The following is a 21,997-nucleotide window of genomic DNA, read 5'->3' on the forward strand; positions in this document are numbered from 1 at the left end:
CCCCTATACAAAGTAGCCTTCCCTTAACTAACTACCTCATACTAAGCCAAATCTTATTCACTTCTAAATTACTATTACATAGCACATTGCCTAGCTCATAGATAAATGAATGCACAAATGAATCTCTTAAAAGACACTATAGGCCAGGCACAGTGGCTCACGCCTGTAATCCCAGCACTTTGGGAGGCCGAGGTGGGCGGATCACCTGAGGCTGGGAGTTCGAGACCAGCCTGACCAACATGGAGAAACCCCATCTCTACTAAAAATGCAAACATTAGCCGGGCGTGGTGGTGGTCACCTGTAGTCTCAGCTACTTGGGAGGCTGAGGCAGGAGAATCGCTTGAACCCGGGAGGCAGAGGTTGCGGTGAGCCGAGATCACACCACTGCACTCCAGCCTAGGCAACAAGAGCAAAACTCCATCTCAAAAAAAAAAAAAAAAAAAAAAAAAAGACACTATAAAATGCTCACTTTGCAATTAATGATTTAAAATCAGAAATCTTCCAGTTGATAAGCAATTTGGCAAAAATGTGAAATAAGATTTTTTTTTTCTTTAGGTAACTGCCTTTTGGGAACAAGTAAATATCCCACTGACTATATTATACAGGCTTTAAAGTCAGACTGACTTGTTTCCCAATTTTGTCTTAGTCTCTTACTAGATATGTGATCTTGCATACACAGCTAATCGTTCTATGTCTCAAGTTTCTTCCTCTGTAAAATGACGTTAACAACACAACCTATCTCATGTGACCAGCATAGAGATTATGTGAAATCACACATGTATCTTGGCGCATAGCAGCCACTCAGAAACTATTAATTTTCTTTTTTTGTATAATGGTCTACCCAATAAATGCTGAAAACCAGCAGTTAAATATTTTCCTGTTGCTAATGGTAAACTAAAAATGTGACCATTAGGAAAGATAGTGAAAGCCAAAGAACCTTCAGGAAGAAATCATCTTGGGGATTGATGTCAAAAATATCTAGCACATCCAAATGTCAGTAAAACTCCTCCCCTGCTTAAAGTAAAAGCATGCTAAGATTTAGCTACGGAATTTACAAGAAAAACTTTGCTTGACCCAACCATTAGGGTTTAAAACAGAGTCTCTGAAATAAATGTTCTTGTCCTCTGGCTTTTTAAAAAACTACTAATAAGCTAGTAGCATAATGTGCTTTTCATGTGAGCATAAGTTACACCTTTAAAAGAGCAAAAGTTCATGGAAACAAGGAAATGATAAATTACTCTGGAAAGCAAATGTGCTTAGATCATTCTGGCTCCTCTACCCCTGAGACAAAGTGATCATGTTTGTGGCTACAGGAATTTGTTTTCCATAGATATCATACAAATTTACGACCTCAAGGGGGTTCTCAATTTTAAATGTTTTCCATTATAACACTCAGTGTTGATGTGTTAAAAATCAGAAAAGAGGTTTCTTATTTTAAAACAACAAGAACAACAACAAAACAGCTATACTTACCTGGAAACAGATTTTCGGAATCTTCCTGGATAATTCTAGATAGTTAAAGAAGTAACTTGACCAAGATCAGCACCCTCACTCTTACCCTAGGGTTTGGATTCTATGAAGATTCAGGGTAATTAGCAAATGTGATCTGATTGAAAACATATTCCTTGAGCTTAACACAAATGAGGGGAAGAAAACCTCCATGACATTAAAACCATTTTGCAGTAGTTATAGAAAATATGAAACAGTATCACCAGCATTTAAAAGGACAGCTATTGAAAACTGATTTTCTTTCTTTTTTTTTTTTTTTTGAGACGGAGTCTCGCTCTGTCGCCCAGGCTGGAGTGCAGTGGCGCCATCTTGGCTCACTGCAAGCTCCGCCTCCTGGGTTCACGCCATTCTCCTGCCTCAGCCTCCCGAGTAACTGGGACTAGTCACCCGCCACTACACCCAGCTAATTTTTTTGTATTTTTAGTAGAGATGGGGTTTCACTGTGTTAGCCAGGATGGTCTGGATCTCCTGACCTCGTGATCAGCCCGCCTCGGCCTTCCAAAGTGCTGGGATTACAGGCGTGAGCCACTGCGCCCGGCCAAAAACTGGTTTTCTTAGTCTCTAATCTAACCTGCTAATCTATTACCTTGTGACTAGAGGTCCACATCATGTATATGATTAATCATATTGCACTCCACTTTAGCTTAATATTAGAAAGGACCAACCCTCCATTTCCATTAATTATCATAACTATAATTTATTGAATACTTAAGTCCCTTTAGGTGCTGCTTACAAAGGCTAAATTAATATTAAACTAAGTGTATTCATGGCCTTATCAGAAAACACAGGCACACCAGAACAGCCAGAACATCAAAGAAGCTCATGATGAATGATTATAAGATAAAATAGCTGGCTTGGAATTTTTTCATAATGTTTCTTCTTTTAACTCCCATTTTCTCTACCTCTCAGCATTTCCCCAAAATAAGACCAAAGGAAAACATTTGGGTGACATACAAAAAGACAATATTTATTTTACTCAAGCTTTCCTATAAGAAGTTAAACAGAAACAATCCCTGGTTGAAGACTACCAAAAATGTTAACATTGTTTCACATATCCCTTCAGTGCCCAGATGAAGGAAAAAACTTAACTGAATGAAAGAATAAGAATTACCATCCTGACAGTGGGTTTGCTTAGGTATGTTAGGAAAAAATCCACATAGGTTAGATCTAAAATAGTAAATGAGCCTACTAGTTTCCCACGGGGGATGGGAAATCCACTGATACAGAGGCCTCCAAGAGCTCCCAAGGCCTAGGGATCACTTTTTAGTGACTGTAAAACCACCACAAGTATTCCCATAACTTCCTTTTCCCTCCCTTTTCCCTCAGCTATTTTACTGCTAAAAGAGGAGGATAGGAACAAAAGATCACTTCCCCACTCCCAGACTGCATGACTGTCAGCATCAATGTTCGCTGGGAATTTCACAGCATCCTCTTCATGGCCATCTAAATAGGATAACAGTAAAAATGGCTAGGGGGAGGCATGGGTTTTGCTTCCCAGAATTACAAAATACCTGGAAAGGAATTAATCTCATTCCTATACAGGAAAACCAAATATTCTTTCTAGAGAACAGCAGAACAAAGTAGAGCATCTACAATGGCTGTCTCCCAGCCTCAACCTGACTTCACAAGGAGGAAACAACTTTACATCTGCCGTTGTCATGAAGCCCAGCTTCCTCAGAGAAGCCAGGGCGCCATGCTTCTCCACGGCCATGGAAGCAGGCTGCCACTTGTACCCAAACCTGTAGAGAGTGAGGGTTTCTTATCTCCCCTCCCCTAGAAGCAGGAATTGCAAGTAGCATCATTGTATTAATATGATTGGTAAATGTTTGAACAGCTTGTGAAATAAAGTTCTCAAGTTCCTACCAGTAATATAAGTCTGTGTGTGAGGAGAGAAATAGAGTGGGGGAAATGCCTCTCATTTCCCATACTTCTTTAAATTTGGGGGAAGTAAGAGTAGAGGGGATATATACGGATATGTTGTGGGGATAAGTGAGAATGGAACCCAACATATGCCCCCAGAAAGCATAAACAGAGCCTTGGCTGGCTGGCTACCAATGTAAGACACAAAAGCTATTTAATTAATCATTTATGGCAGAGAAAAGAGGAATCCTGGACCCATCTTGTAAAGAAAGAGAAATAGGTTCAACTATTCTTTTTTTCTCAAGCGAATAGCAATGTTCTAAGTGAAGATACTACCTCATCTCTGTTTAGAAAATGCACAAATATCAATGCTGAAAACCCTCACATGGAAGTTACAAAATATGCAAGAATTAGTCACTGTTTCTCGGACTACTCATATTTAACCTGAGATGCTAATTATCCTCTGCTCCTCTGGGTCTCCTGAGCAGATTTACCTCCTAATTTCCAATGAAAATCAAAAGACTACAAGAAGGGAAGGGGGGAGAATGCAAAAGGGGAAATCAGTGTGGGAGTTGTGGAGTTAAAAGGTCTGAAAAATGACTGGTGGAGATTAACAAAAAAAGTGGCAAGAACTGAGGAGTCCCAAATAGACTGTAAACCCCTGAAAGGGGTCTGTGCTTCACACCTGGGGGCCTAGCACAAGCCAAAGACACAGTAAATGCTACTTGAGTAGCAGAGGTGAAGAAAATACATTGTTAGAGACTTCATGGTTGAAACTCTAATACCCAAGGAGTCATTCTACCTCCACTGCCTTTGAAAGGCTTTGAAAGGTCTCGTCAAAGAAGCTGCCTCTGGTTTTTCTGTAGTTGTCATCATCATGGCCAACACTGATTTCTGGGGCTTTCAAAGCAGAGGAAAATGCTGTCGAAGGGAATGATGACTCCAGACTATTAAGAGGTTTTTTTGGTTTTGTTTGTTTGCTTTTGAGACAGAGTCTTGCTCTGTCACCCAGGCTGGAGTACAGTGGTGTGATCTCCGCTCACTGCAACCTCCACCTCCCAGGTTCAAGCAGTTCACCTGCCTCAGCCTCCTGAGTAGCTGGGATTACAGGCGCATGCCACCCGGTTAAAATTTGTACTTTTAGTAGAGACGAGGTTTCACCATTTTGGTCAGACTGGTCTCAGACTCCTGATCTCAAGTGATCCACTCGCCTCGGCCTCCCAAAATGCTGGGATTACAGGCGTGAGCCACCGCACCCAGCCCAGACTGTTAAAAGAGTTTTAATAGCCACAAACATGGTTCAATGGGATCCAAAATAATAGATATCAGATTTTATCAATTTTGTTTGCTACATGTTCTTTGTGACTCAAGTTTGACTTTAGCATTTGCACCCCAAATGAGTTCCCCTACAAATAAAATTTGTTCATGTTGACACAAAGAACACAAAGCAAGTATAGATCCCTTAGGAAGTTGTCACGACTCTTGATAAGATTAACTCTACTGCTATTATCACTTTTTGCTTTGTCCCCTAGTTTGAAGTCTGCTGACTTTTATAATTCAATGAGAATGACTCCACACTCTTCTCCAAAGCGCCCATTATTTTTAGTTTTCCGGTGCGCGACTCAACATAAAGACCTGTGGCTCTTATGAGCTGCCTGTTTTTAAATGCTGCAGTAGTTTCAGTTTCCATTTAATAAGTCCCCAGATAACAAATGGAGAATGGGAAGAATCTTCACAAGGTCACATTGAAGGTAAAAATAAATTATCTCCATCACTGAGAGGCTTTCTTCAGGTTTTCTATCAGCACTACAGAGTCGGTTTCCTCCTTGGTTTGCTTCTCATAGATGTCATACTTCTTCCAGTGCTAGAAGGGAGGAAAAAACACACACAAAATGACATTTCTAAACAGTGTTCTTTCCCTGAGTACTTAGTGCCAATGCTTATTTTTAGGTTGGTGTGCATGGAACCATAAGTGTATGATTTCCTGTTTTTTTCGTTTTTGACCTAAGAATCTTTATCTATCTGAATGATTAATGAAACAGAACAATCAGGAATTAACATTAAATGGAGGTGGGAATCATGGGATAGTTACATGATGTACAATGACTATCTCCAGAAATAAACAAATTTGGACATTTCCAACATTGGAAATAAAATCCATTAAGAAGAATAAAACGATGTCATGCCCTTCTTACTCCAATTGTTTCGCTGAGAACTTTATTACCTTTACTTTCTTAATGTCATTGCTCCAGAGACATAACAGGTTCAAAAAGTCAAGTAGCATTGAGATGAATGGCAAAACATAAGATGTTCCAAAAGTCTTACTGCAACTGAAATTGTTGAAAGACCCTATATTAAGAGCTTCATCTAACATTATTTGCTAGAACAGGAAATTACACATAAAGCACACTTATCTTGAACCCAATTCAAGCATGTCTTTTATGGTAAAAGCCAATATCCTGGTCCTTGTCTTTTTTTTTACTTTTACTTGTAAATCAGAGGAAAGGGTGAAACATGAGCTCGGTCCTCTCATCTGTAAAATAAAGTTGTTAAACTAAACCAGGGGTTAGCCAACTATGATCCACAGGCCAAATCTGGCTGAATGCTTGTATTTGTTTCTATATTGCCTTTGCTTGCATTCATGTTGTAATGGTAGAGTTGTGACACAGACTGAATGGCCTGCAAAAACAAAATCATTTACTATCTGGCCCTTTACAGAAAAAAGTCTGCCAAACCCTGCATTAGATTATGTCTAAGCTCGTTTTCTGCACAGATGTTCTTAGGAAAAGAAATAGAAAGAAGGAAAACAGAAACAAGAACTGCCTCAGGTTGTGCAATTGAAGATGGACTGCGCAAGTTAAGAGATGAGGGGATAAGTTGGGAAACGCTGCTGAAAATATGCAAATTATTCTAAATAAATTACATAACCCTGACACACCTACTGGAATGGCTAAAATTAAAAATACCGACAATTCCAAGTGCTCATAAGAACGCAGAGAAACTGGATCTCTATGTATTGTTGGTGAAAATAAGACAGTGCAGTCATTATGGAAAACAGTCCGACACTTGGTTATAAAATAACACATACACTTACCACATGACCCAGAAATCCCACTCCCAGGTTATTTACCCAAGAGAAATGAAAACATGTCACACAAAGACTTCTACATGAATGTTTATAGCATTTTCACTAGTAATAGATAAAAACTAGATACAACTCTGATGTCCTTGAACAAGTGAATGGTTAAACTGTGTTACAACCATATTATAGAATACTGCTCAGCAATAAAAGGAAATGAACTACTGACACACACCACAATGTGGATGTCTCTTAAACGCATTATGCTGAGTAAAAGAAGCCAAACTCAAAAAGCTATGTACTGTGTGATTTCATTTATAGGTCATCTTGCAAGACTTTAGGGACAGAAAACTGATCAGTGTTTGCAAGGGTCTATGATTAACAGAGGGGGTTGACTGCAAAGGACCACAAGAGAACTTTTAGGAGATGATGGAAATATTCTATATTTTTATTGGAGCAGTGATTACAAAATTGCATATATTTGCTAACATTCTTCTAACTGAACACTGAAAAAAGAGTAACTTTTACTGTAAATTACACGTCAAACTTGATTTTAAAACGTGAAATATACAGATTTCTAATAAAAACAATCTGAAAAAAATTACATAACCTTGAAAAAATGGCTTATTTAATAAATGACACTAAGACAACTGGGCAATATAAGCATTTGAAAACAATGCTAAACCCTACCTCATAGCCTACATGAATAAATCCCTGATGGATTAAAGATCTCAATATAAAAAAACAAAATCAAATAAGTACTAGAAAAATATGTAGAGGAACAACTATATAAATCTAAGGTGGAAAGGGCTCTTTACACCTAAAACTACAGGAAGATTTGACTGCATAAAAAAAGAAAACTCTTTTGTACATCATTAATTACCCTAAATACAACACAAAGGAAAACATGGATAAGAAGCCAAAGGGTTAATATCTAATATGTAAAGAACTTTACAAACCACCAAAAGATGAATACAACAAGGAAAAATGGACATGGAACAAGAATTTCACAAAAGAATTAATTCAAGCCAATGAACTTGGGAAAAAGTACAAAACCTGACTATAAAATTAAGACGCTCTTTTCTCATTTATTAACTTGGCAAGAATTTTAAAATTAGATAACATCATATTGGCAAAAGTATGGTCAAACAACCAGTCGAACATACTGCTGGTAGGTACATGAACTGGCACAACTTAGTTGTAATCTATGCTTCTTATGAAAAAATTTAAGTTTGTGCATTTTAATGTCCCAGTTTCCTTGACACAAAGGAATCATACTCTCCATATGTAACCTGGGTGTTTCACCTAACAGTGTATGTTATATATTTTTATACATCAGTAAAATTATCTACCTCATTTTAACCTCTACGTAATATTTCATTGCATGAATGCACCGTAACTTATTTAGCCAGTTTCCTTAATGGGAATTTAATCTGTACAATCTTTCTGGATGACAATTTGTCAATACAGGTAGAGCATCCCTTATCCAAAATGCTTGGGACCAGAAGTATTTCAGTTTTTGGAATATTTGCACTATATACTTACTGGCTGAACATCACTAATGCAAAAATCTGAAATTCAAAATGTTGCAATGAACATTTCCTTTGAATGTCACATTAGAAAGTTTCAGATTTGGAAGCATTTCGGATTTTAGATTTTCAGATTAGGAATACTCAGTCTGTATCAAAGAGTTTAAAATATATATGCCCTCTCCCTTGATCACACAATTTGGCTTGTAACAATGTATCCTAAGACAGTAATAAAATATTAATACATATGGTTATACTTAGCTGTGAAATGATGCCTATACAATGAAATTTAGGATTCATCCAAATGCCAATTGGAATTTTTTTAAGTACATTATAATACGTGCACACAATGGAATATTATTTAGCCACTAAAAACTATATTATAGGGGACCAGGGTTGACTAACGTTTCCTGAAAATGGCTAGATAAAAAGTATTTTTGGCTTCGGGGGCCATATAGTCTCTGTGCCTATAACGCGACTCTGCTGTTGAAGCATGAAAGCAGCCACAGACAATATATAAATGAATGGGCCTGGCCAACGAAACTGTATGACATTGAAATCTTAATTTCATGTGCCATGAAACAGTATTCTTAGATTTTTTTCCCAACTATTTAATAGCACAAAAACCATTCTTAGGTTAAAGACTGTACAAAAACAAGTGGCAAGCAGGATTTGCCCCTTGGTCTATAGTTTGCAGAAAAATTCTGCGAAGAAGATGGTGGTAGCGGCATAATTTTTGAATCTTCCCAACTATCACCATAAAAAAACACAAGTGGGAAATATAAATAGGAAAGTAAATCCAAAATCTACCAACACAAGATGAAATCTACAACAAAACAAGATGAAAATGATTCCCCCATGAACCTCAAAGTAAGAGTGAGCGTGGATAAATCAGAGAGAGCTACAGGACCAAAATGGTATCAGCTGTGGAAGAGTATATAAACGGACTCAACATGGCATCCTATAGATCTGAGAACTGTAAAACAACTCAACTCAAACTTCAGCAAGCAAATTTATGAGCAACTAATAAAGGGAAGGGTTGGCATCTTTTCAAACAGTGATTGAGTGCAAGGAGTTCATTGTCTAGACTGAAAGCAGCCTGGGCCTCCAGAAACTCTCAAAACTAATCCTTGATCCCTTCCAGGGCAAAGCTGCACTCTGAGGAGAAACTGGTGGGACTGGATTACAAATTGGCCAGGACAGGGACAAGAGAGACATAAAAGAAAGCCTAGATTAAAGCAGAAAAGGTAGACAGAAAGGGCCAGGAGATTTCAGAATGTAATTCACTAGAGGATGGAGCTCTATAGCCATAAAATTAGGGGAAAAAAAAAACAACAACTTGTCTCAATCAAGCCTCCTTCTAAAAGTTCAGGAAACTGATTTCATACAAAAATGAACAACAGAAACCAGGCATGGTTGTTCATGCCTATAATCCCAGCACTTTGGGAGGCCAAGGCAGGAGGATTGCTTGAGCCCAGGAGTTTGAGACCAGCCTGGGCAATACACATGTGAAACCCCACCTCTACAAAAAAAAAAAAATACAATGTTTTTTTTTGTTGTTGTTGTTGTTTTGAGACGGAGTCTCACACTGTTGCTCGGGCTGGAGTGCAGTGGCATGATCTTGGCTCACTGCAACCTCTGACTCCAGGTTCAAGCGATTCTCTTTGCCTCAGCCTCCCAAGTAGCTGGGATTACAGGCGCCTGCCACCAAGCCTGGCTAATCTTTTTGTATTTTTAGTAGAGATGGGATTTTGCTACGTTGGCCAAGCTGGTCTTGAACTCCTGACCTTGTGATCCATCTGCCTCAACCTCCCAAAGTGACAATTTTTTAAAAAATAAAAAATGTTTAAAATTAAAGAATAAAATAAAAATGAGTCACAGAAGAATATTTTTACAGAATTAAAACATAACAGAATGTAATCCACAAAACAGATGAAAACTATAATCTAATATTTCAAAACTAGCTGAGGTATATTAAAAAAGTTACATGATATGAAAAAAAGTAAACAATGTAGAAGAATATATTAAAAGTCAATATAAACAACTCAGAAATGGGATGACAAAACTCACAGGAGAATTAAAAGTAAAAGAAAGGCCAGGCGCAGTGGCTCATGCTTGTAATCCCAGCACTTTGGGAGATCAAGGTGGATCACTTGAGGTCAGGAGTTCGAGACCAGCCTGGCCAACATAGTGAAATCCCATCTCTAATAAAAATACAAAATTAGCCAGGCGTGGTGGCACGTGTCTGTAATCCCAGCTACTTGGGAGGCTGAGGCAGAAGAATCACTTGAATCTGAGAGGCGGAGTTAGGAATGAGTCAAGATCGCACCACTGCACTCCAGCCTGGGCAATGGAGTGAGACTCCATCTCAAAAAATAAAATAAAATAAAATAAAAGTAAAAGAAAATAATCATTTCAAAATTGAAGACTAAGCTAGAAGAAACACAGGGCAAATAAACACAACATATCATCAGATAAGACCTTAAAGAAACAGATAAAAAGTAGGATTTTTTAACAAAAACGAAATGAAGGTGGATGAAAATTATTCAAGAGGATGTGAAAGGACTGAACGGGCTGGGTGCAGTGGCTCACACCTATAATCCCTCAACTCTGGAAGGCCCAGGTGGGGGAATAACTTGAATCCAGTAGTTCAAGACCAGATTGGGCAATATAGCAAGATCGCGTCTCTAAAAAAAATTTTAAAATTAGCCAGGCATGATGGCACATGCCTGTCCCAGCTATTCAGGAGGCTGAGTTGGGAGGATCACTTGAGCCCAGAAGTTGGAGACTGCAATGAGCTATTATGGTGCCACCATACTCCAGCCCAGGCAACAGAGCAACACCCTGTGCCAAAACAAAAAAGAAGATGTGAAAGGTCAAAGAAAACACGGGAACAGAATAACTAAAATCTATAAGTGAAGAAACTTTTACTAAAATTTTAAAAACCAGATCTAAAATTACATACTGAGAAAGCACACTATATACTGCAGAAAATCACAACACCAACACGTATTCTGGTAAAATTATTGGACTTTGAAGAAAAAAATCCTTTGACAACCAGACAAAAAGACCAAGTGTTTTAATACAGGAGGAAAATTATATTGTCTGCTGACTCTGACAAAAACATACTATGCCAGAAGAAAATGGATGACACATTTAAGATACGCAAGGCAGGACGTATGAGCCATGGATTTTATATCTTGCCAAAATGACTTTCAATGATAAAGGTAGCCAATTCCATCAATTGGTAAATAATTCAGGAAATGCTGGTCCCATGAATCCTTCCTGAGAAAACTTTCGAGCTTCAAACAACCCAAATGACTGGAGCAATGTTGACATAAAAAATGGTAGTGAGCATCAAGTGTATCTCCACACATTGAAGTAAGACTCAATGAGGGATCTATATGAGGACACCCACAATGGAGATGCTCAACAACTTCAAAAATGGAGAGCAAATGGGGAGAGTATATGGAAAAATAGCTTTTCAAACATCATTTAAAATTATTTTATAATATATCAAAAGTTCAGAAATTCTTTTAATTCTCATTTGTTATATTCAAATACAATTCAAGATGACAGTGTTATTAAGACATATAGTAAAGGTTCCGTAAGTATGACCTATTGTTATTGTGGTTGCTATTACTCCATTTATTACTAAAGATATTTCAGTTTCCCTATGTTGTTCACATATCATTAAAGATAGTTTTATCTGGGTGACAGGATTAAGAGTGATTTTGTTTTTCTCTCTTGATTATCTCTAGTTCTAATTTGTCTATACTAAATGTATATTGCTATATATATATATATATATATTTTTTTTTTTTTTTTTTTGAGATGGAGTCTCATTCTTGTTGCCCAGGCTGGAGTGCAGTGGCTCAATCTCGGTTCATTGCAACCTCTGCCTCCCGGGCTCAAGCGATTCTCCTGCCTCAGCCTCCCAAGTAGCTGGGACTACAGGCACGCATCACCATGCCCGGCTAATTTTGTATTTTTAGTAGACGAGGTTTCGCCATGTTGGCCAGGTTGGTCTCGAACTCCTGACCTCAGGTGATTCGCTTGCCTCAGCCTCCCAAGTGATCAGAAAAAAAAAAAAAAACTTAAAAAATGCATGAAAGTATAGTGGTGAAGTATATATATATATGTGTGTGTGTGTGTGTGTGTGACATGGATTTTTCATAAATTAAAACTGTATAATTATTAAAAATGCACCCTGAAAATTACACTTTTGCTTCTGGGCATTAGACCCAACACTTGGCTGTGCTGAACAAGAAAAAAGCAATTTGTTTTAATGAGGTGAACACTACAACAGAAGGGGCTTTTCAGAATACATTAATCTTTCTGATTGCCTTTTTTCATCCCCAAAATTGGAATTACTCTCATTTCCACCCTTTATCAACACAGTGGCCTTTTCCTGAGTACTGCTTCTATGAATATGTCCATGTGAGGTAAAAGAAATAAATGCAATGGCTCTTTCCTGCTATTCAATTATGTGAATTATACACCTGTCTAATTTTAAAACCCTTTGAACCACTTGTAGGAAAAAATAAATAAATCCACACAATTACCAGTCCAAAATTGAATCCTTACTGTCAATTTTAAAAACAAAGTAATAACAACAGAGTAATGGCCAAAGATGAAAAACATCATAGATGAAGAAAATCAGTGATTAGGGGGCTTACACAACTGGTTTTCAGTTGGTAATTATCTGAGCCCAGAAAAACAGCATGTTATATAGGCTTTTACATTTTAAAGGCATAAATTTGGTAGTACAACGAAACATCAAGTCTCAATTTAAGATTACTTTCAAGATTTGGAAAAGATGTTTTCCAGAGTGGATTGCCTATAGAAGTGAAGACAGCTTCATGTACCTTAGCCCCATGCAAAAACACTGGCCTTGGTATACAAGTCTACCTATTTCATGCCCCAGTCTTTAGATTACCATTCAAAACAGAAAATTATACAAAATGAATTGTAGATCTCCACACCTTAAAATCATTGCAACTTGAAAAAGAACAAGTTGAGGCTCGGCATGGTAGCTCATGCCTGTAATCCCAGAACTTTGGGAGGCCAAGGCAGGCAGATCTTTTGAGCCCAGGAGTTTCAGACTAGCCTGGGAGACATGGCAAAACCCCATCTCTACAAAAAACAAACAAACAAACAAACAAAAAATAGCTGGCCGTGGTGGTGCACGCCTGTAGTCCCAGCTACTTGGGAGGCTGAGGTGGGAAGATCACTTCAGCCCAGGAGGTTGAGGCTGTAGTGAACCATGATCGCACCACTGCACTCCAGCCTGGGCAACACAGTGAGATCCTGTCTCAAAAAAAAAAAAAAACAATAAAACAAGTTGAATGTGGTGGTATGGAGAGGAACAACTTGGTACTATCTGAGGTGTCTATTAATCTAACTCCTCACCTTAAAAATTGACAAAGGGAAATAATTAAATATGCATCTTGTCTTTTTAGTAGGAACTAAATTTCAGAACAACTAAAGAGCTCAGTTGATGACTGAAAGCAGCACTTTATAGATAAGTGCCAGCTGATAAGTGTAGAAATGGGCCAGGCATGGTGACTCATGCCTGTAGTCCCAGCACTTTGGGAGGCTGAGGAGGATCGCTTGAGCCTAGAAATTGGAGATCAGCTTGGGCAACATAGTGAGACCTCGTCTCTACAAAAGAAATTTAAAAATTAGCTGAGTGTGGTGGCACATGACTATAGTCCCAGCTATTCAGGAGGCTGAGGCAGGAAAATTGCTTGAGCTCAGGAGGTTGAGGCTACAGTGAGCAGAGGTTGCATCACTGCCCTCCAGCCCCAGTGACAGAGCAAGATCCTGTCTCAAAACAAACAAACAAACAAAAGTAAATGTAGAAATGACAGAAAGAGAAAAATTGTAATATTCAACCCAACCCCTAAGGAAATTACTGATTCAAGCAATGATATCAACTGATGTAAAAAGCATTAGCCGAAGACTTGACAAGGTGCTAGCATAACACTACACAGATTATCTGTGTTGAAGCAACAGGGGAAATAAGTGCAGATGGCAGGAGGGGACATGCTATTATCACCTTAAATATAGTGGTCAATCTCAACCACTGTGTTAGTGGTCAGTGGTGAGACGACTGGATAATATCTGTCTCCTGACAATTTGGGCAGTTGGAAATACTTGAATATGGACTGAATATTAGATGAAATTAAGGAATTAATAATTTTTAAAGTACAGTGATGCTATTTTGACTATGTAGGAAAGCATTCTTAGTTTTTAAAGATAAACACTGAGGCTGGGCATGGTGGCTCACGCCTGTAATCCCAGCACTTTGGGAGGCCAAGGCAGGCGGATCACCTGAGGTCAGGAGTTTGAGACTAGCCTGGCCAACATGGCAAAACCCCATTTCTACTAAAAATACAAAAATTAGCCAGGCATGGTGGCACCACCTGTAGTCCCAGCTACTCGGGAGGCTGAGGCAGGAGAATCACTTGAACCTGGGAGGCGAAGTCTGCAGTGAGCCGAGATCCTGCCACTGCACTCCAGCCTGGGTGACAGAATGAGACTCCATCTCCAAAAAGAAAAAAAGATACACACTGAAGTAAAAAAAAAATAATCAGCAGTATTTGGATGTTATCCCCATGTTTTAAAAAGCTCCTTTCTGATCAGGAATATAAAAATGGCACAATGCTGAAAATAAGAATTGGTTTCCAAGAAGCAGGGGGAGAATAGTTTTTTTTTATGGATAAAAGAAATGCAGATAGAGAGGAGAAGCAATTCCCTCTGCAACTCCCCTTACCTCCCCTCAATATGGCCAACAGCCCAATTAGTCATAAGGAAAAGGCAAATAGCAAAGCAACAGAAAGAAATGCTGTTGGCCAAAACGTTACTACAGTAATGAACAAAACATCATCAAAACACGAGTAACTTTAAGGAAAACTATACTGAAGATTTAATTTATTTATGGCCATAACTAAAAAGTTGTCCTATAAGAACAACTACTAATGGTGCAGTGTGGAAGAAAAGAGTGTTTAAAAAAGAACAAAGATTATTTATTTGGATTGGAAGTTGGTAACTTTGGGCTATATGGGTTCTAGTCCAGGTTTTGCAGTTGCCTCTCTATGTGACTGATAGAGTTTGGATATATGTCCCTGTCAAATTTCATACTGAATTGTAATCCCCACCGTTGGAAGTGTGGCCTGGTGGGAAGTGTTTGGGTGATAGGGATGGATCCCTCATGGCTTAGTGCTGTCATCACAGCAGTGAGTTCTCATGAGAGCTGTTTGTTTAAAAGTGTATGGCACCTCCCACCCCCTCTTGTTCCCACTCTCACCACGTGAGATGCCTGCTCCCCTTTCACTTTCCACCATGACTGTAAGCTTCCTGAGGTACTCACCAGAAGCAGATGCTGGCACCACAGTTCCTTTGAAGCCTGCAGAACCATGAGCTAATTAAACCTCTTTCATTTATAAATTACCCAGTTTCAGGTATGTCTTTATAGCAATACAAGATTGGCTTAAAACAGTGACAGTCCTTAAGAAACTTCTCTGTGGCTCCTAATGTCCCCATCTCGGGAGATGAGTGAGAATCTCGAGTTTTGAACATTTATAATTAAAGGGAAATAGTTAAACATGTCAACATCCACCTCATTAGATGACCTCTAGGGCTATGTTCATTCAATAATTCAATGATGCTAGAAGTAAAAGAATATGCAGCATATGCCATTTGGTTAAAAGCAGACATAAAAATTTGTTCTCTTACCCTTCCCCATCTCTGGAATTTTTATTATACTTTTAGTTTTAAAGAACTGATTTTGTTTAATGGTCTGCAATGGACAAAACAAAAATACCTTGTGCTTTTAATGGCCCATATTGTCAGTATACCTGCGTCACCAAATTACAGAATTATCTGACTCATCGGGACAGAAACAACATATTATCCTCTAGACAGCAAATTGAAAAAAGCAATTTTCCCATCTCTGAGAAAGATAATTGATCTGATTTTGCTGTCAGTGTTACCATCATTCACTCTATTACTCAGACTTGAAAACTTGAAATTATTTTTTACTCTCCCTACCTCTCATCACCCACACAGACTCACCAAATCATCATGAGTTGATTTCCTTTAATAATGTCTCTTACGTCAATCTCCTCTGCTACCTCCTAAGTTCAAGTCCCTATTATCTCTCAGACCTGGATGACTACAGTATTTTCTTTATCCCTTAATGACTTGTACAGGGTTTCTTTTATTATAAAAGTAGTACATGCTCACTATAGGCAATCTGGAAATTTTAGAAAGGTAGAGAGAGAATAATATCAGTTACCCACAATCCCTTTGCCTAGAAATGATCATTCATTCAGACCCATTTCCTTCCCCTCATTCTATGTATATATTAAAGCATTTTTAATAAAAATTATGATTGCAATACACATGTTTATAGTCTGTTTCTTACTCCTGTATCTTGAGTATTTTGTTATAACATTAAATGCCTTGAAAACCTAATTTTAATTTTTTTTAAACTAATTCTCAATTGTTATGTTTCACTGGCTTCTAATTTTTCATGTTAAAAGCAAATGCTGCATTGACCACTCTTGTGCCACTGTTGGATTATTTCCTCAAAATTGGTCCCAAAAGTATAATCATAGGCTCAAAGATTCCTGTTACATTTTACCAGTTTGCCCTCCAGAAAGGATATCTATCATTTTACAGGCCCACCAGCAGCAGTGCATGAAAAGTGCCATTAATATACACAAGACATGCCAATATCTTCCCATTTAAAGCTATTCATAATATAACCCCAAATCTTTTTCTCAGAAATCCCCTATCCCAACCCTCTACTTCTGTCATACAGACGTCTTAGAAGATGGTGAGGTTCTTCAGGACAGGCATTCTATCTTACAAGAGGCAATGCAGCCTAGTAGAAAGACCAAGAGAAGTCTAGCATAAGACAGCCCTGGGTCAAATTCTACCTTACCACCAACTAGCTGTGTGACTGCAACTAAATTGTTTAACCTCATTGGGGCTCCATTTCCTCATCTGTAAAATAATACCAACAGCATCTTCTCCACAGGGTGGTTATGAAGATTCAATAAGGTAATATAGGCAAAGCACTTAATACATAATAGTCTGACACATAGCAGACTTTCAATAGCTGGTTAAAGTTGTTAGAGTACAATTCCCAACCTCCAGCATCTATCACAGCTGGTGAAATGACGTAAGAGACAGGGGTAAATATCTTTATCAGTGATTTTCAAAGTGTGGTCTACAGACTCTCTTAGCGGGACATGGATCATCTGCGGGCTCCTGTTAAATATGCAGAGTCCTAGAACTCGTCCCTGACCTGCCAAATCAGGTCAGGTCAGGGGATTGGAAGTAGGGTCCAGAAATCTGTATTTCTTATAAGCACTCCAGTTGATTGTGACTCAACTAAAGTTGGAGAACCATAGTTATCATACTCGCTCCAGATACGGCATACAATGTCCTTATCAGGTACCTAACTTCTGGATCTACATGCCCTGACTCCCAGGGTCTGGCAGAGTTATCTACTGTCTGTGAAGATGACCTGGTGAAAAAGTGATCCAAATGAATCCTCCTCTGATAGCATATATGCCTCTCTGCCTTCCTTCCCTAACCAAATATCATCACTACCATTGAGAATTGCCCATTATTACAATAATTATTTGGGAATTAAAGATAAAAATAAATTATCATCAATAGTAATACTAATCACTAACACTTATTAAGCACTTACAATGTACCAGGTAGGCTAAGCAGTTTCCATTTAATCACCTGTTGGGTATTAAATTAATTTAATCCACATAACAACACTATGAGGCAGGTGCTATTGTTACCTCCGTTTTACTAATGAAAAAATTGAGTCACAGAGAAGCTAAGAAAATTATCCAAGGTCAAAAAGATGGTAAATGACACAGCAGGGATATGAATCCAGACAATCTGACTCCAGAAACCAGGCTATTATCTACTATGCAGTACTACTTCCCTAAATTAACTGCCCTATGCTTGTTATTATTCCTTTAAGATATACATAATGATAATAATATTTATTTCACTTAGTGTTTTTATTATTTCAGTAGGGTGGATGATAAAGTTGAAATCTAACTTTAGTTGGATTTATCACAGAAGCCTCAAACCCTTTTGTTCCCATAATGTCTTAAGTTTTCTAGCCACAAATTCTAGCATGAGAGTCTGCAGGAAACCAACTATAACAGTTGGGGTAGGGCTGCTCCATTTCTATGTCTCTGGAGTCTAGCCTTCCAAGAAACAACATGAACACAATGCATTTCAATTGCTTACCCTATGTTTATATATCCCCACATCAAGTTTTTTAAATTATCCAAGAGTCAGAAGGCCTGCTCATTAGGCTAGCTTTATAAAGGAGGCCCTCCCTCCTGCATGTTTTGATAAAATATGTCCCCTAACCAGAGAGAGAATGGAGTCCAGTCATATAAGATGAGCAAAGTATTCTGAAGACTTCTTCACTGGTATGCATGGCCTCAGATACTATATTTTAAGTCAGCTCTTCTTCAAATTTCTAAAAATAAATTGTACTTTAGAAGAACCAATTTCAAAATGAAATTCTGATACATGCTACAACATGAATGAACCTTAAAAACATTATGGTAAATGAAATAAGCCAGACACAAAAGGACAAATATAGGAGGTATCTAGAATATTCAATTCATAGAGACAAAAAGTAGAATAGAGGCTACCAGGGGTGGGAGGAATGAGGAGATGGGGAATTATTGTTTAACAGGCACAGTTTCTATTTGGGATGACGAAAAAGTTCTGGAAAGAGATAGTGGTGATGGTTGCACAACTTACAAATGCATTTAATGACACTAAACTGTATACTCTTTTTTTTTTTTTTTTTTTTTTTTTTTTTAAGAGAGTCTCGCTCTGTCACTCAGGCTGGAATGCAGTGGCATGATCATGGCTCACTGCAATCTTGAACTCCTGGGTTCAAGGGATCCTCCCACCTCAATCTCCTAAGTAGCTGGGACTACAGATGCATGCTGCTGCACCCGGCTAATTTTTATATATTTTGTAGAAACAGGATCTTGCAAAAAAAATACAGAAATTAGCTGGGTGCAGTGGCATGCTGTCCAGGCTGGTCTCAAACTGCTGGCCTCAAGTGATCCTCCTGCCTCAGCCTCCCAAAGTGTTGGGATTACAGGCGTGAGCCGCCATACCCAGCCTGTATACTTAAAAATGCTTAAAATAATAAATTTTATGTTATGGATACTTTACCACATTTTTAAAAAATCCCAGAGCTTCCAAAACAAAACAAAACAAAACAAAACAAAACAATTTTAAGCCCCATGAAATCTGTTCTTACCAGAGTATCATCATTCTGGTCTCCAAACATTTCTTTAAAAATCTTGCCAGGATCAGGAATTGGAGGGAATATAATGATCTTGAGCCTTTAAGAAAACAGAGACATTTTGATTCAAACCTTCCAGTCCATAGCAGTGTCCCACATAAATACCACCATATTAAAAGAAGGCACAGACAAAAGACATGGTACACAAGTCATCTTTATTGACAAGGCAGTTGTGAAGAAATTTCTAAAATAGGGTACACAAAAATCAATGTTCTAAGGTCATTAAGTTCCACTCTTGCCCATAGGTGGAGCACAGGGGCCATCAGAATAAGTGAATTACTTATACCCTATCATCTAAATAATAATGCTGCTCTACTTTTAATAGACCAGATGGGCACTTGCTGTGTATAATTTTGAAAAAAAAAATAATCTTCTGAGAACAGGATACATTCCTGTTTCTTTTTTCTTCCAACTTTTCTCCATTTTCCAATCTTATAGCACCCTTTAATGGGCTTGCCTCCATCTCCCAGTGAGTGTCCATGGATGTGCCCCCAGGATTCAGTCTTTTGTCTTCTTGTCTATCTCATTCACTTTATGAGCACTCCCTTCAGTCTTTGGGCTTTAAATCCATTCACATGCCGAGGATTCCCAAAATTAGATTTCCAGCCCAGGCCTCTCCCTTCAACTCCAGATTCATGCACACAATCGCTTATTTAACATCTTTATTTGGATATCTAATAAGCATCTCAAACTCAACATGTGCAAAACTGAAGTCCTTATCTTTCCTCAAACCCAGCTTTCCTCACAGTCTTCTCTGTCTCAGTAAATGGCACCAGCATTCACTCAGTTGCTCAAGCCAAAAATCTAAGAGGTATCTCTGAATCCTCAATTACCCTCATACCTCCACAGACAGGCAGCTATCAGCAAGTCTTATCAATTCTACTCTCAAAATATATACTATTTCTGACCACTTCTTGCTATCTCCATTGCTAACCCCGTAGTATAGGTTATCCTCATCTTTCTGCCAAAACACTGCAATTCCTCTGAACTACTCCATCTGCCTCCACTTTTGCCCAAGTCAGTTCTTCACTCAGCAACTACAATGATCTTTATGACAGTAATTCAGATCATGTGCCAACTCTGCTCAAAACTCTCCAATGCTCCTCATCATGCTTAGAATAAAATCGCAGTTCCTTGCCATGGCCTGTGTGATCTGGTTGGCCAACCTCTGTCCTCACTCGCTGCTACTCTCCACCTTGCACTCTCCACTCCAGCCAAACAAACCAAGTGCATTTCAGCCTTGGGGACTTGGCATTTGCTGTTCCCATGGCCTGGAGTGCTCTTTCCTTGAATATCTGAATGACTCACTCCTTTACATTATTGGGAGTCTCTCCTCAAATGTCACTTCCTCAGAGGGGAGTCTTCTGGCCATCCTACGTAAAATGCACCTCCCTAGCCGTACCCCGGTACTGTCACTTATACTTCTATGTGAAATCATAGTATTTATTATTTATTTTGTGTGTCTGTGTGTATGTGCGTGTGTGTATCTTTCCCTCTAGAATGCAAATGGGGACTTTGTCCTGTTTACTGCTGTAACTTTAGCACTTAGAACACTGCCTGGTTCACAATTAGGCACTCAAAAAATATATATATATGTTGAATCAATGTTGAAATAATGATAAAATATTGGTTCTGGATCTAGCTTAATAACCTTATTCCAACCTTAGTTATTTACTGCAAGAGCAAATAACAGTCCTATAATGAGATAGAGAAAATAATACCTTCTCAAGGAATGGATACCATACATTCATGACAACTTGATGAAGTTCTCTTTCCCACAATATTAAGTAGTAGCCTGCTTTGTATTAATACTAGACAGTCATTTTATTAGTAATGGTCTCCATTTCTAAAACTTCATTCCAAGAACTACTGACTAACTTGATAGATTAGGTATTTGAAAGAGTATTAAGTGAACATAGGACCTATTCAACAATCCTAAACACATGCAAAGGGAGCCATGCTTGAGCAGGGAGCCCTGGAAAACTAATCCAACGCATTTTTCATTAGAAAGTGGGCATAGTGGCCAGGTGTAGTGGCTCATGCCTGTAATACCAGCACTTTGGGAGGTTGAGGAGGCTGGATCACTTGAGGTCAGAAATTTGAGACCAGTCTGGCCAACATGGTGAAACCCTGTCTACTAAAAACACAAAAAATTAGCCGGGCGTGATGGTGGGCACCTCTAATCCCAGCTACTCGGGAGGCTGAGGCAGCAGAATTGCTTGAACCCAGGAGGCGGAGGCTGCAGTGAGCCAAGATCACACCACCGCACTGCACTCCAGCCTGGGCAACAGAGACTCCATCTCAGGAAAAAAAAAAAAAAGAAAGAAAAGAAAGAAGAGAAAAGAAAAGAAAAAAGAAAAGGAAAAGAAAGTGGGCACAGTAATACTTCCTTGTCATGTCATGCTCCCAAAAGCTACTTACAGGCAACATGCTTCTTATATACTGGGCAGACATAAAACACAAGCACTAAGAGTAATAACCATAGCAAACAGGCTATCAGAAACTGCAAAACCTGCCTGGGCAGCTACCTTACCTTTTTAGGTAAAGCAGAAGTACTATGATTGCACCTGCAACGATGACTGGAACAATGAGTAACATGGTTATGTAGAGTGTGGAATTGCGCTTCTTACCTGGAGAATG

General features: G+C 38.6%; 1 protein-coding gene across 2 annotated transcripts in view; it reads right to left on the reverse strand.

Moving 5' to 3' along the window:
* Positions 1–2,455: 2,455 nt before the first annotated feature.
* The window catches only part of LOC105468380 (interleukin 13 receptor subunit alpha 1), a 65,627-nt gene continuing 46,085 nt past the window's right edge, over positions 2,456–21,997 (reverse strand). Inside the window, exons 9-11 of one of the 2 annotated variants that reach the window (XM_011718496.2) lie at positions 21,891–21,987; positions 19,313–19,397; positions 2,456–5,233 (exon numbers count right to left, since the gene is read on the reverse strand). In XM_011718496.2, coding sequence (XP_011716798.1) covers positions 5,141–5,233; positions 19,313–19,397; positions 21,891–21,987 — 275 coding nt within the window. In that variant the 3' untranslated portion in view covers positions 2,456–5,140. Of the gene's footprint in view, positions 5,234–11,771; positions 15,389–19,312; positions 19,398–21,890; positions 21,988–21,997 lie in introns of those variants that run through there. The other variant, XM_011718495.2, reaches the window with a different exon arrangement.

Source organism: Macaca nemestrina, chromosome X (genome assembly GCF_043159975.1).
Source record: "Macaca nemestrina isolate mMacNem1 chromosome X, mMacNem.hap1, whole genome shotgun sequence".
NCBI classification, from domain to species: domain Eukaryota; kingdom Metazoa; phylum Chordata; class Mammalia; order Primates; family Cercopithecidae; genus Macaca; species Macaca nemestrina.